At 36.8% G+C, this 15,713-nt stretch overlaps 3 protein-coding genes across 3 annotated transcripts; 1 reads left to right on the top strand and 2 right to left on the bottom strand.

Annotated features, from left to right (window-relative positions):
• Positions 1–8,905: 8,905 nt before the first annotated feature.
• LOC114539490 lies at positions 8,906–10,811 on the bottom strand. Its single transcript, XM_028560132.1, has 3 exons — positions 10,351–10,811; positions 9,759–9,974; positions 8,906–9,687 (listed from the first exon to the last, which is right to left on the bottom strand). Exons 1-3 carry the CDS (start codon positions 10,747–10,749, stop codon positions 9,262–9,264), a joined length of 1,041 nt encoding a protein of 346 aa, XP_028415933.1. The 5' UTR covers positions 10,750–10,811; the 3' UTR covers positions 8,906–9,261.
• Positions 10,812–11,478: 667 nt separating this feature from the next.
• On the bottom strand, positions 11,479–12,736 carry LOC114539491 (tropomyosin alpha-4 chain-like). Its single transcript, XM_028560133.1, has one exon. It carries the CDS (start codon positions 12,544–12,546, stop codon positions 11,815–11,817), a length of 732 nt encoding a protein of 243 aa, XP_028415934.1. The 5' UTR covers positions 12,547–12,736; the 3' UTR covers positions 11,479–11,814.
• A 1,276-nt stretch (positions 12,737–14,012) lies between these two features.
• LOC114539448 lies at positions 14,013–15,576 on the top strand. The gene is made up of 2 exons (XM_028560077.1): positions 14,013–14,550; positions 14,997–15,576. Exons 1-2 carry the CDS (start codon positions 14,054–14,056, stop codon positions 15,559–15,561), a joined length of 1,062 nt encoding a protein of 353 aa, XP_028415878.1. The 5' UTR covers positions 14,013–14,053; the 3' UTR covers positions 15,562–15,576.
• The last annotated feature ends 137 nt before the right edge of the window (positions 15,577–15,713 follow it).

Below are 15,713 nucleotides of genomic sequence, written 5' to 3'. Positions count from 1 at the left end.
GAATTCATTAGTCTAGGATTCATATCCAGTAACTTAATCCACGATTATTAAAATCAGGAAAAACTAGGAATGCCGCTATCAGTTAAATCATGTTAAACTTTCTTCCCATTTGCGCTATTTTCATTCTTTTGCCAATTATATAACCTTAAAGCGACGTAAGAGCTGCGTAAATACTTGAAAGATAACTCTTACGTAATAAAATTGGGAAAACGTGAAAAGCGAACGTGCTTATAGTAATTCCGTCTGGTTATATAATAAAAAAGTTTCAAATCTAAGCATTGATCATCTGACGTCTGGGAATATAAATTGTATTATCCAGACGTCCCTTCAACGGAAGCTCTTCCAGATGACATTGCTCGTCTGAGGAGGGAAGAAACTAAATGTAAACGAAGCCACGTGGTTGATATTTTACTAAAATATTACTGTCAAAATAGAAACAGGAACTCGTAACTATCTCTCGTCATTCCAATCAAGAAATGTCCTGGGAATCAACCCGTTACCTGGACTATTATTCAACGATATTCGCCCTACAAGCCGGGTTTTTATTTAATATAAGTCTGTAAGAAACCGGCCATTATTAAAGTAGAAAGAATGAACATCACAAAGCAGGGATTTGCTCAGTGAATATGAAACTAAAAGGAAACGATCCGATATTTCATCATCTTTCTAAAACAATAACGTGAGATGAGTGTTCAAAATTGTCTGCATGGGCGAAAAATAATGACAATCTTATTCTGACAGTTGGCAGACAAATGTACACAAGTAATATTGTAATGTTGGGGCGAGTCTGATAAATATTGATCTTGGTAGAAACAGACCACGCACGCGTTGCCTTGAACAGCTTTTGCATGACAGGTGCACGAAAGCTACTTTCTCGTCGTACCTTCGAAAAGATCCTTATTTTGGCTGAGTCTAAGGTTTTAATGAATTCGGGTTTATCTGATGCAGGACTTCAGGTATTAGTATAACGATTGGATGAAGATATTTCTGTTTCCACGTGTTCACGCAAGGAAATCGAAACCAGAAAATTAAAATACATTCGACAAAGCTTCTGCCTGTTTCCGTAATAGTTTTGTATTACCTCAGTCAAACATACGAGGTGTTAATCTTGAGCCTTTTTTGTAGTAACACTGGATCAATTAGAGCCTATCCTTACTAGGAAGAACAGTTTAGAACTAATAGAACTATCCAGTGTAAATAAAGTTAGTTTGGTTCAGGTTTCCTCCTGTAGTAACACTGGATCAATAAGAGATGATTCTCACTGGATCTCTTGGAAGTATAGTTTAGAACTGATAGAGCTATCCAGTATAAATAAAGTTAGTTTAGTTTACGTTTCTTCCTGTAGTAACACTGGATCAATAAGAGATAATCCTTAATAACAAGACTTCTAAATTAAATATGACTTTCAGTTCAGGCTTTCAAATACGTCTTCAAAAACCAATTTCGTCACATAGCTTGCCTTCGGTGACATTAATCTTACACGTGGATATTAAAGTATTCTAGAGGCTAACTGTGTATTAAGAGGGGATAAAAACAGCTCAGAAAACAAAATAAACCTGGCATTGAGTAAAGTTGTTCGCCCCATCATCACAAAAACTATAACAGATGATAAACAGAAATTTAAATTTCGGTATTAATTGTCACCTGTTCACACAAAAGGATAATCGACGTTAATTATCGTGTCTAATATATTCAGAGTTTTCGTGTGACAATGTCAGCTCAGTCGAGGTCTTGAACTTGCCTATCCTGTGCAGATGATTCGCGCGCGCTGGTTAAATGGTTCTTAACCTTGAAAATTGTTTATGAAAAATACATACGCTTGAGTGTTGTTGGATGTGTTTTGACATAAAAAATCCTCACAAATTTAATGCTTAGATAAAAATGGTTCACATTTGTGAGGCGCGTGATTAAAGCATTCGAATAAAAATGGATTTGATTTCAAAGATTTTTCGATATTTTACTTCAATTTGATAAATTTTAAAATCTGTTTCACATAAATAATCCGTGTTAACACATAGAATTATGTAACGTTCATTTATCCATGAAGAACGCGATTAACTGCCATAAAAAAATCTCTATCAGTTTGCCAAATGGTAAACATCTCCTTAACCACCCCCGCTGCTGCGCAGAACCCCTGCGCATAGAGCGAAAAAAGCACACGATCAAGATCGAGATGAGCATGTGTAAACATTAATTTCTTTGCGGGGGAGGGGAGGGGATGGGAGGAGAAGGAGGCAGCTTCTAAGTAATATTAAAACTATCAGAATTTCGACCATTTGCCTCGCGAAAGAGTGTAATCGTGGTAGTTATTTCTCCGTATGAATTGCCCTTTCCGTAGATCACCAAGATTTTGAATAAGTTTTTTGCCATGCGCCTATCATCACACCGCATGTGGTCTCTCATGTGGTTAGGCCGATGTCATGAGGACTTAAGAGATTCTGTATGAAACATTTAAGTTCAAGAGATAACGCCTTCTCATGCATAAGAGTTAGGCTGGACGGGTAAGGCCAAACTTTTTCACACCATGCACGGCTAATCCTTATTTAACTGAGCCATGACTGAAGCATTTAGTGAAGAATTGTTTCTTTCCTTCTCAAAGAGTCATTGATGTTCAAAGTAAAAAAATTCCCAGAGTTCACTCTCTGTTATAAGTGTTATTACACTTCACGATTGCCTTGACTTAATAATTGTGAGAATATCTTGAAATGAACTACGTTGTTTCCAAACGTACGTGCCAAGGTTCCCAAGAAACACTTGTGGTAATATGAAAAAAAATCAAACTGAAACAAACGAGATCTTGATTAAATTTCACTTCATTGAATGAACACAAACACGTACTGCAAGGCTATGGAAAAGATTAATGTCAAGATATTGAGAAAATCTTGATATAGTTGGGCATTTAAAACCCCAGTCAACTTAAACGATGGACATCTGCAGTTAGGCGCTGTGCATAATTATTATCTTATCACTTGTCTTTCTAGCATTTATTCAAATACACTTTATTCAATTCTCGATTTTCAAAGATATCCTTGAGTTGGTATAGTACGTGTTTTCCTCAAAATGCTGATTCGTTATTTCCGGAATGTAAAAAAATTTTACCATGGTTAGGACACGTCTCGTCTCAGTTTGAATTGACTGGACTATCAGTGAAATGCGAGTGAAAGAAACTCTGGGAAACGTAGGTTTGCTACATGAGTGTATCACATTGCAGAATATTTATTATAACAGCTCCTATTTTAGTTAAAATCCCGTCAGTTTCGTTTGCATTGCAACCATAAGACAACTTAGTTCAGTGGAAAATCTTGACGTTCAATGCTGAGCAATTACGCTGGCTGAAGCTCGCTCAGGTCACGTCTGCAACTCCTATCTGTAAAGCAAATAGCATCTTCTACAACAGCAGCTTGGACGTCTTTTGTCTTTTTTCTATTGAAAAGCAGCGCTTGTTTGCAGCAGTTGATGCTTATCTCGTAAAGGAACCTAAAACTTCTGCATGACAACCTAATATGGAAGGAAGTCGTACAGGTCTTCAGGAGACTTCCGCGTGGTGACTTAATACGAAATGTCAACACAGGAACACTTATTAGGGAAGCAGATGTCCCATCACTCGTTCAGCCTCACTTCTATACAAGAACAATACATCAAAACAAATGCCAGTGTGTGTTTATACTACCGGATAAAGAATTATACCCCACATTTTAAAGACCTGTTCCTGAATTATTCAAATATATATCCTTTGTACAATCATGAGGCCGATAATCCCCCTAAACGGGAGAGCTGTTTCGTGCTTTCCCAGAATGAAGTCGATCATATGAAAAAATAATCATTCAAACCATATATGAATAAATTTTCTATTGAAAAAAATTAAAACTTATATTTACAATTTTGTTTTTTTTCGATTCAATTCGCATAATTAGGTTGATACAAAGCTTAAAAATTAAGCTCAATTTTATATATATATATTTATATGTATATACAACAATTTGTAAAACACTATTCTTTCAAAATTCAACGGTCAAAGGCTACAACCGTTAAGCCACAAATGTGTTTAAAAGCTGATATCAGCCGATATTGAGATAAAACATCTGCTAACCTGAATAAATAATGTCTTTAGCTTAATGCACGCTCGCCACGCGACTTCGCATTTTTTCTTTAAAAAAGACAATAAAATTTATTAAGTTAGCACAACTAAACCTATTTTATGATCTTCCAAAAGTGAAAACGTCTCGTGAATCGTCATCTTGCATGCACTTTCTATCATCACTCAATTTGGAAGTGCTAAAATGTCATATTAAAAATGCATTAGTTGTCCTTTCCGTGTGGTTTAAACCACGAATAGTTAGCAAGTTCAGAATGCTCTATTCAGAATCTTCAGCGGGAACATCAGATTGAAAGAAGTTTTTGCTGGCAACGGCGACGCATCGACTGCCGACCGTTATGAACTCAAAAACATTTCTATCTTCTACTGAAATCCTCCTCCGAACACGGCGCTATTTGCTTTATTCCACATCTCATCAAACATTGATTGCTGTGCTGATTCAAACAGAAATTTCTCTATATCTGTTGCTGACTTCTTTAAAAAAGTTCCTCGGCGTCGAGCCGATGGACAGGTTTCGTTCTTGCATAATTCTTCAGCCGTTTGAATCAATTGTTCGACATCTTTTGCCGCTTGATCTCGACAGACGTCGCTTAGACTGATGTAAACTCCTGAACTTTTCAATTCCTTTTGCGAGCTCATGGTATAATTTGAAATGCTTTTTCTTCGATTGAATGTTCCAGTGAAGCAGAAATTATCCCTCTTAGTCAGTGCTATAGACGTTGAGATTAGCGGGCAGTATATAATGCACATGTGCCACAGGATCGCACAGGATCCTTTATATAGATCGCGAATACACAAGCGTCATCGGCTAAAATGCTAATTTCCGACATCCAAACGAGTCGGCGAGCGCTCGTTACCCACGCTGATTGGCTAAACAGCTCGTGACGTCATCCTCGTGAATTAACGGTAATAACGGTCACTAGCAACAGGCGCTTAGCAAATATATGACATAAATTCTCAGCTGCCCCGTAGTTATTTCTATATAGAGAACTTTCTATATATCATTGATAATTCACGCGTGTGGGGAGCGATGCAATAAACGCATAGTGGAATATAGAACGCCCACCGTCGTCGTGAGGTGAAAATGCCCTTGATTTGTTAATACAAGTTCTGAAGTCTACCATATGCTGAAAATTTAATGATTTTTTCCCGAACTACGTGTAGCACTTTCTGGACTAAAACCCATCAAAACAATGAGCAGAATTTCTGATTATGGTACCACAGAGAATTGCTTGCTTTCAATAATCATTAACAAAGTCGTATATATTCGCTGCTTATGCCTAATTCTTCGCGTCGAGAGGCAGTCCATTGGGAACATCCCCGAATATATTTTCTTTATCAATTTCTACTGCAATTCAAAACAAAATTATCATTTAGGATATCAAATTTTACTCCATGTATATCACTGGGATATTTAGAGCAATAAAGATGTTTTGTCTACTTTTTTTGGGGGTAATAAAAAACCCAAGATCATAAAACTGCATCAATAGTCATACTGCATAGGAGCGATAAAAATATAACTATACAATGCACTAAAATATCTCCGGATGTTATATAATCTTCAGTATTCTATTGTTTTGAAAATAACAGAGGATTATCAAGGACATGTTTTTTGGCACGTGTCATTGAAGTCTGTAATAGCGAGGTATTAGTATACTACTCTGTATATGAAACGGAATCTGAGTTAGATATGATTGAAGATGAAAATGCGGGGTTACATAACACCAGATATATTAATGCAAAGCCGAAGAGCACAATGAAACAGCATATATTAAACTTGGATGCATGTATTCTCATGCAAAGTTATAAACACTTCATCTTATGCCCACTGAACATAAACACTAATATTCGGTTAAGTGCTCTCTCGAAATCGTCCTACCAGTTCAATTGAAAATGAACCTCGTGATGTGCATAATGAGTTTTTTTTAGTGAAGTACATGTGCTATTATATATACATATATATGTAAAACAACCACATTCATGTAGGACACGAAACGAAAAAAACAACAACAGACGCTTAAAATGTACCGGCCTGCCAACCCTTGTGGAAAATGTTTCCCGCAGCGATCGTGCACAGAAAATGCCAAAAAATTGTCGTATGTTATGAAAAACAAGCTTCTTTGTGTTCAGTTCCCACTCAAACTTGTCTTTCCCAATATTTTCAGGCTTATTGTATACAATATAACAATAGCTCTAGTACAATTCTACCTCCGCTGATGAAAAGTAGTTTACTGTTTCATCATCATAAAACGCCCACTCTCTCATTCCACGATGGGATAGAAATTACTTCCCATGTTACAATAAACGGATTATTTTCCGCACCGGTTGAGGATAAAGTAGGATTCTGTGACGTTATACTGTTTAAAGAAGTCTGGTTTTACCTATGGCTCATCGTCTGCCTTTTTAAAAAGCGCCATATTTACGTCAATTGCTTTATTCGTTCAAACTAAAAATGATTTGAGACTAACAAATTTACGCAGTAGCGATATAAATAGACTTTCCGGCCGATAAGAAGCACATGCTTCATTCCACCAAGGAAAGATCTAATGAGAGTGACGTTGACTTAATTATAGGTCAACAGCACTAGAGTTATGTCCATGCCAGAGAATAGAAACACTAAAGAGCTGCAGTTGACACATTGTGAAGAAGGCCATCTCTTATTGATCCAGTGTTACTACAGCAGGAGGATCATCTCTTATTGATCAAGTGTTACTACAGGCGGAAACCTAAACTAAACTAACTTTATTTATACTGGATAGCTCTATCAGTTCTAAAGTATTCCTCCTAGAGGTCCAGTAAGGATCATCTCTTATTGATCCAGTGTTACTACAGGAGGAAACCTAAACTAAACTAACTTTATTTATACATGGATAGCTCTATCAGCTCTGAACTGTTTTTCATGAAGGTAAGGTTAATATGCGGGAATGCCATTGAGCTGTATGTAACTGCACAAGGCACTATTACTGATGATCAAACTATTTAACCAGTGGACATTCGCTAAGATATAATAAATACATAGAGCATTTCGTCATATAGAATACTCGAGATATAATTTGTGCTAATTTAAGTATTGTTTATTACTTCATTTATACAAAAAAATCTTAGCAGGTGCAAGTTCAATAAGAGATGATCTCATGCAAAACTGAATCTCAGTATATAGTACCAAACGATGTCGAGGAAACACCATTGTTTTCACAATTCTTAATTAATATAATTCCATTATATATAGGGAATTGTAAACATGCATGTACAAAATGAATCCGTTCATGATGCATCATACATGCAGATGTTTTCATTTGCTGCATGCTTTATGACCTCATGTTCGTATATCTGGAGATCTTTTTCATTTACATGTGCATAAAGGGCAACTGCATAATTCATTTCAACGCCGAGACATAATGCGATAGTGAGGAAAGTCATAATTGAATGCTTTTGTCTACAATTAGGCAAGCAACCTTCACGCAAAGTAGACTCGCTATGTAAGGTGAACTTCTAGAAATAGTTGCATATAACGCAGGTGGACACGGTGATTTTTCGCTAGAACAGCAGAGAGACAATATACCTACGCGTTTTCCACTGCACTGATTAGGAAGAGCCATCTGTTTAAACAGGCCCTTTTCCGGGCAAAACATACAAAGATAACTGTCACGTTTCATGCACGAGTGTTTGGTTTTAGATTTTACTGATGATTTTCAATTTTTGCCTGACAGTGTTTACAAACGGTGACTTGAGATAAACTTTGAATGCATATCTGGACGAACTATATTAAGCTATCTATCAGTGTCTATCAGTTTTATAAACTGTTCTAAACAATCCTAGACTAAAAGCCCTGACAACTTTATCATTTCAAATTACAACTTTTTCTCTTGTGCATGGCCCATCCAAGTAAGGTTCATCTCTTATTGATCCAGTGTTACTACAGGAGGAAACCTAAACTAAACTAACTTTATTTATACTGGATAGCTCTATCAGTTCTAAACTGTTCTTCCTAGAGGTCCAGTCAGGATCATCTCTTATTGATCCAGTGTTAGTGTGTTACTACAGGAGGAAACCTAAACTAGACTAAGATAAATACATTAATACTGGATTACCTTATCATCTGAATGCGCTATTTTGGTTTTAGCGTATACTACCTTATGTAATCCATTGAAATTCTCAAAATCCTAATGCAAATGATTATATTTATACGAAACTATGATTGTCTATTTTCAAGTGTTAAAGAGAAGCATTTTAGTAGTGTCTGCGGATTATGCATTTCAACCACGATTTTTAAGAGAACATTCTTAAGATTCTTCACTGGGTTTCTTCGCATATTGTAAGCGGCAAAGATTCAGTCATTTCAAATACGGAACTTGTGGGTGAATAAAACGTTTTTGCTTCTAGATTTTTGATAAATTGACCAAGAATACCGCAATGGCGATATGCAAATGTGAGGAACCGACGAGAGAACGCCAACAGCTGACTCCAAGCTGCCGATGAAACGTTGATATTCTAGAAGGACTATTTATGGAATATGGATACAATATAAATAAATTTATAATTAAAATATTTAGCATGAGATTCTGGAGGTAATGGCCTGATAAAAAATCGATACGGAAAGATCGTGTTTTAAAACGAGGCCTTCAGAGAAATGATATATTTTAGATTTTCTTGTCTTTTGCGGTCGCTAATCCGAAGTGTTTGATGGCTAAAACCAAACTGAGATTACTTATTAATCTCTACTTACAGTACTATCACGAAAATACACTTCTGTCACGTACTGCCTCGTTATTCGGTATACAACCTTTATTAATTAAATACTCATCAATAAACTTAGCATTAAAGTAAAAAACACAGAAATCTTTGGTCTATTTATTCTCTTTGAGTCTAGTAATAACATGAGATTGGTCAAGGCGAGTAATGACTGTAGTAATGATACACTTGGAGCTCTAATTGTTCTCTTACATCCCTTCGTATCCTACTAGCAGTAATATATCGGGTACTAATGTTTCTGACATCCCTTCGTATCCTACTAGCAATAATACTTGGCACTAATGTTCTCTGACATCCCTTCGTATCCTACTAGCAATAATATACTTGGTACTAATGTTCTCTTACATCCCCTTGTATCCTAGTTGCAACTAATACACTGGCCAATCCAATGTTCTCTTACATCCTTTTATATCCTAGTAGTAATAATACACTGGCCACTCCAATGTTCTCTTGGTTCCCTTCTTATCCTTGCTGTTTTTCTTGCTTTCTTTAAGATTTCCGGGTTTTAATATATTATCAATGTCGATAACACTAGGCTTGTTCCCATGCCCACTCGCCTTCTGCTTGACCACAGCACTCAAGACTTCCCGTCGTACCCCGGGGTTGTGGTTCTTATTCACAGCGAGATCATTCCAGAACTGACAAGCCGACGGAGGGTCGCCCAATGCGTCAAATATTTTGCTACTTTTTACCAACTTTGTTGTAAGTGTTTTCATGTTTGTTTGAGCAAGAGTCCTAGGACAAGCTGGTCGCTTGTCTCGAATGGAATCTAAGTTGTAGTAATATTCTGAAAGATTTCGTCCATATTCCGCCACATCTTTCTTCAAACCCAACGTCTCCTGAAGAAAAGCAAAGTAATTACTTCATGAAACAGATACACCATGTATGAAGATATAAAACACAAACTTACATCAAGTAACACGCTATAAGCCCAATCTGCCCACATGACCATATATGGTGTCATTAGTTGGATCTCAAGAGGCTTCCCGTCAATCTCTGCAATCAGAGTTATCCCTCTATAGCCGCTGGCTGAAAATCTACCAGCTCGTGGACACACACCAAAACATTTAACAATGGCAACGCCAAAACGAGAGCTTTTGATGAACCGAGACTTCGCCTCTACTAACTGCAGAAAATGGGAAGCATATCATTTAAAATAGTAAATAAATTATTAAAATATAACATACAAATCAGAACTTACAGGAGGAAACCTGAACTAAATTAACTTTATTTATACTGGATAGCTCTATCAGTTCTAAACTGTTCTTCCTAGAGGTCCAGTAAGGATCATCTCTTATTGATCCAGTGTTACTACTGGAGGAAACCTTAACTAAATTAACTTTATTTATACTGGATAGTTCTATCAGTTCTAAACTGTTCTTCCTAGCCAGGTCCAGTAAGGATCATCTCTTATTGATCCAGTGTTACTACAGGAAGAAACCTAAACTAAACTAATTATATTTCTAGTATTAATTGAGTTTAATAATGATTCACAAACGAACCTGATGAACGGTGGGGAATGTGACTCTCCATGTTATTACGTCATATATATCCTTGACGGTCAAGTTCCCATTCTCATCCAGCTGATCACTGATTCTTTCCAGTGGCTTCAATCGACTTTCAATCAAGCTTTCTCTACCAAACATCCATATCAACTCGTGTTTGGCGGATTTATACGATTTCTCGAATTTCTTAACAAAAAGTGATAGCGCTTGAAATCCTTTGTCGTTGTACTTTTGATGCCACGACCATTCATGATCGATACTTTGAAATTTCCAAGATGGCGCCTCGATGCTCTTCAGTAATAGTTTTCTCAACGTAGGACTTTCTTCTTTCTTGCAATTTGATAGCACAGCAAGAAAAACGAGCGCGGAAAAGATTTTTATTCGCAGTTCAAGCATTATTTACTAGACAACTTTGACACGGAGAAGAGAATGCAACCTGTTGTAATCATACAGGTATCTCGGTTAAACAGTTAATACCTGTTAGCAATCAGCGAGCTTCAACTGATTTTTCTTTTCTTTTCAAGACCTTCCCATTTTCCCACGAACTTCAAGCATGCATCGCAGTGGCAACTACTTCAGTATCACAGAAAACCGCGGACTTTTTTAAAATTAAACTATTTCATTACATGCAACTGTATGGTCATATTCTGCCTGCATTAGGGCAATTCCTGCAGAGATGCTTTTAAAAAAATGAAATCACCCTTATGATAGAAAACTAATTTATTCCACGTATCATACAAGCAATCTGGGATAAACATAAATATCTTATTAGTCCAGATAAATATTCCGGCTAGGCAACAGAACACAATTATTTTAAAATTGTCTAAACGTAAAACAAATCTACGGCAAAGCAAAGATGATATTTGTAATCCTAATAAGTATTTCAAACAAGCAACATTCTTGAGGCTTAGTTCGTGATGCTCACGGCAAAGATCACAGCTCCGGACAATTTTGATAAACTATTTATGATCAAATCATAAATCTAAGGTATAATGTTGAACAAAACAAACAATTTGTGGGAGGCGTTTACATAGCCAAAATGAAAATGAAATCTCAAACCAAGCTTAGGTATTATAATGGAATATTGGAATTGATTTACAAGGAAATGGTTTACTGTCAAACGAGGAAGAAAATTAGCAATGTAATTAAATTGTTCAGTACACTTAGGTGCAGCGAAGTTAGGAACTCGCGCAATGAAGGAATTTCATACTTTTAGCATACTGCTAAACGAGATTCAGTTTAGGGTTTTACATCTATTTCAAAGTTGCTTGAACCGTGAATAATTAACGCCTTTAAAAGGCTTTTCGGAACTGACTCGAAGGATGGGCTGGGAGCAGTTTGTCTCGGAAATGCAATTTCAATATAATAGCCTACGATTTTCGGTGAATTTGTTCAAAACAAGTACAGTATTAAGGCTCACTAGCTCTACAAACAAAAACATTTAATTATAATGTACATGTTTTAATCCATATCTTCGACCATGTTATTAACGTCCTCGATTTCCGCCAAAACATCAGCTGTTTTATCTTTCCAGTGTTTTATATCGTGTCCAAGAGTATCAATAACTCGCTGCAATCTCGCTGTGTCTCTTTCCCCGGATTCCGCACGACAAATTGCTTCCTTTTTCTGATCGGAGAGGAACACCATCTTCTCTTCGTTCGTCGTTTCTCGCTGAGTCTGATCAGATTCCCGCGCTTCTAAATCACGAATTTTATTCGTCGTGTTCCTGATCGTATCCATCAGTTCCTCGATACGAAGGGAACTCTGCTCGAAGCGCAGCTCCGCCTTTTCTAAGTCACTCAAAAGCACAACCTCTTTACGCTGGGCTTCCTGATATTGCGTGTCGTAGCCATCCACCTCGAGCTTACCTCGACTGATCTGGTCTGCCAGCGAGGCCAATCTCTCATCGCCTTCAACCTCTTGATTTTCCAAATTTTTCACGGCTATTTCATGCTCGGCAGTTTTTGATTCCAAGCCATTCAACAGCTCTTTCTTATGCGCTAACCGTTCGTTTGTTTTCTTCACCTCTTCGCGTAGAATCTGAAGGCGCCTTTTAAACGATTCCTTTTCCATTTCGGCTGCTTCTTGTCGAGTTTTCGCTTCATTCAAAGCGACTTTGGCGTTCGCTTCTTGTTGTTCGCAATCTTCGATATCCTGTTTCAGTTTATTGATTCTTGCTTTTACTTTCTCCATTTTGTACAGTGGCGTACTTTCAAAGATATCTTGTTCTTGTCGAAGTTTAAAAGCGTGTACAAAACGAATATCGAGTGCCACACAAGATTTTGTTTCGACACAAGCTGTCTTGCTTTGGGTTAGGTCAAACAAAGCGCGAAGGCAAGGCAGCTTCACCTGACGACCGAATTATGTAAAAGATCAGAATAAATTATATTTGCCATTGTGCCACCGCATTAAACGCTGTCAAAAGCTTCACTCAGACATGCATAATTTAAGCCCCATGCAAACGATTGTGAAATATTTACATAATGCTTTAGTATTATCGTTGGCATTTTACAAACTCAATGGTTTAGTGCAGTTCTTACGAGGCAACTAATCTCTGAACGGCAAAACTTTGCGACGAACGGGTTGGGCCAGGTTTTACTATACAATTTATTTAGCTTTATCGATCCAAGAGCGCACCTGATCGGTTCTTCAAAATGCCCACAAATTACGTCCAGAAGAAAACGTTTTTATTCAGCTCTGTTTCCGGATCACATATGAAAACACTATCAAGTAAAGACAGGTGTAGGAACCAGGAAATAATGCATCGCCTTGCATTGCATTGACTGAATGCTATAAAGCCTGGTGAATGGTAATTTTTGTAACCAACTCTTGCAAAAATGTAAAAAGACAATTCCCAACTTTAAAATACTAAGGTTTCTTCTAGGTTATACCGAAGAACGGCGGTAAATTGCAATTGAATAAAACATTAAAATAAAACTCTGCAGGTGGTGGACAAGTAGGATAACGGTACCCAGTCTTTCCCAGTGGTCGTTCCTCCCCACAGAATTGGTATAAAAACCGATACATTTTTTAAGCTTCTACGTTAGCGATTGTACGGAATGCACCCTTAATAATTTAACCTTAGCTTCTCATACTAAGTGAATAAAAGAAAACTGAAAGTACTTACCATTAAATTGATCGTTTTTCTTTATTTTTACTTTCTACCAGAGAGCAAAGGTCATTTGACTCATTTCCTCAAGGAAAAGATTAGGATATCTTCCACTTAGTATCTAAAATACTTTCAACACAATTCTTTTCTGGGTTTTTGTATACTATAATATACGATGATTTATCATCAATACCTCTTCAACTACCCAATTTCAATCGCCAGTTGTCTTGAGTATTTATTTAATACTCGGTAAAAAATTTACTCTTTGTAGAATTCTGTCAAACTTTGTTTAAGATATAGAAGCGAAATTTACAGTAAGTTGCGAATTTGGAACTGAAAGATCAATCAATTTTAGGCAGATTTTTAACTGTTCATCGCAGTCATCGACACTTTTGCATAAGTAACAAAATCGCATGGCTTTTTGAATAAAAATTTATAAATCTAATGAATAATTATGGTTTTTATTTTTATATAAAAAGCAGCTTAGATAAATTTTTATTCAAGTAATGGAAGCACAGTTTGTTTACGAGCGATGCGTGCGCAAGTGAATGCCCACGTTTCCTTCGAACCAAACTTTTTTTGACCAGGAAAATGTTCTTTTTGGGTCGAATATATACCTTCCAAGCAAGCTCGGTGTTGCGTGTTCAATGCACAAGCATACTATTGTTGCGTGGGGCTCGCAAGCGGCGAGAGTCGAGCCCTCAAAATGAAGGGACAGAAAAATACTTGCGTGAACAGTTTCAAGTGCCAAAGAAATCAGCCAAACTTTTATCACAAGTGTGTACAGTTGGGGATATCGAGGAGAGAGTGGAGTACTTTAAATCTATAGGACTGACCCAAGAGAATATTGAATTGGTTTTCAGGAAGTTTCCAAGACCTATTATGACGTCTGATGTGTCAGAAATGAATAAAAGGGTCGTGTTTTTATCTGGTTATACAACAAAATTTAGGGATCCAAATGTCCTGGTCACCCACCTTATCCCTCAGTATCCACCACTGTTGTTTCACTCAGTCGAGGCTATGGAGAAACGTATTCAGTTGCTGAAGACATGTAACCTTAATGAGGAAGAGATTGCTAAAGTTCTCAGGTAATGAGATGTGACTACATCACAGGCATTTGTCATGGCTGACGTGATGTACCAAGATCCTAACTCTATCCTATGTTAGCCTCATTTAACACTGATCACAAAGAACGCCTGTGTGGTAATCAAATTGAAGTAATAAACAGATTTAGCTAGAAGACAACAATATCAAAGTTGACATGAGATTGGGAATTAAGTGGTAGGGTGCATCCAAATATGAGTGCATTGCACCAGTTTTATACCATTTCCTCAATAACTTGCAGTACTCTTCCACCAATAAGTAAAATAATCTTGCATTAGAGTAAAATACTAAAGTAGAGCGCATCTGGGTACATTGCAAGCCAATGGGTAATATTCCTGTTTTCAAGCTAAATCTTACTACCAAATTGGTCCAAATGTACTAGCAATTTTGTTACCTATGCTGGACGTAACCATTTGCTTTCTTTACTTAGATACAACCCCATGACCATCTTAACAAAACTGGAGGATAGTTTTGAAGATCTTGTTAAATATTTAAAGGACAGTGGGCTACCAGATCAAACTATTCACAAGTTCTTTACCAAACAGCCAAGATCAATAACATTCCGTTGGGAAGCAATTGAAAAAAGAGTAAGATTTTTCATGGACGAATTGGACTACACAAGAGAACGAATTATTGAGGTGTTTACAAATAATCCGATGGTGCTAACAGCCAGCGTTGAGCGTATGCGAGAGCGTAGTAATTTCATTAAGGATGAGATGGGATTGACTAATCATTCGTTACATAGGTCACCACTTGTACTGCGATACTCACTGGAAAGACTTCAGTGGCGATATTATTATTTATGTCAGATAGGGTATCAATTCACCGATGATACATATTTGTTGAATGTTTTATATGTCACAGATGAACTGTTTGCAAAGTATGTTGCGAAACGTCCAGTAAATGAGATTTTAGAATTTAAGGATCGTTTTTATGAAAATCTCAATTCAATAAGTGACAATTCAGATACTGTTAACACTACGATTCCTTGTTAATAAACGTTTATGCAGATTAAACTATACATGGTGCATTGTGAAATATCAATGTGGTCCTAAATTGTGTTCCTTTAGAAAACTAGTTAGCTTGCAAGTGTAAAAAATTCTACGACACAGTTTTAGTCGATACTATGACAGTACACTATCTATTG

Source organism: Dendronephthya gigantea, unplaced genomic scaffold, assembly GCF_004324835.1.
Source record: "Dendronephthya gigantea isolate DGI-Jeju-01 unplaced genomic scaffold, DenGig_1.0 000203F, whole genome shotgun sequence".
NCBI lineage: Eukaryota > Metazoa > Cnidaria > Anthozoa > Malacalcyonacea > Nephtheidae > Dendronephthya > Dendronephthya gigantea.
This window is presented reverse-complemented; position numbering and strand designations above follow the sequence as displayed.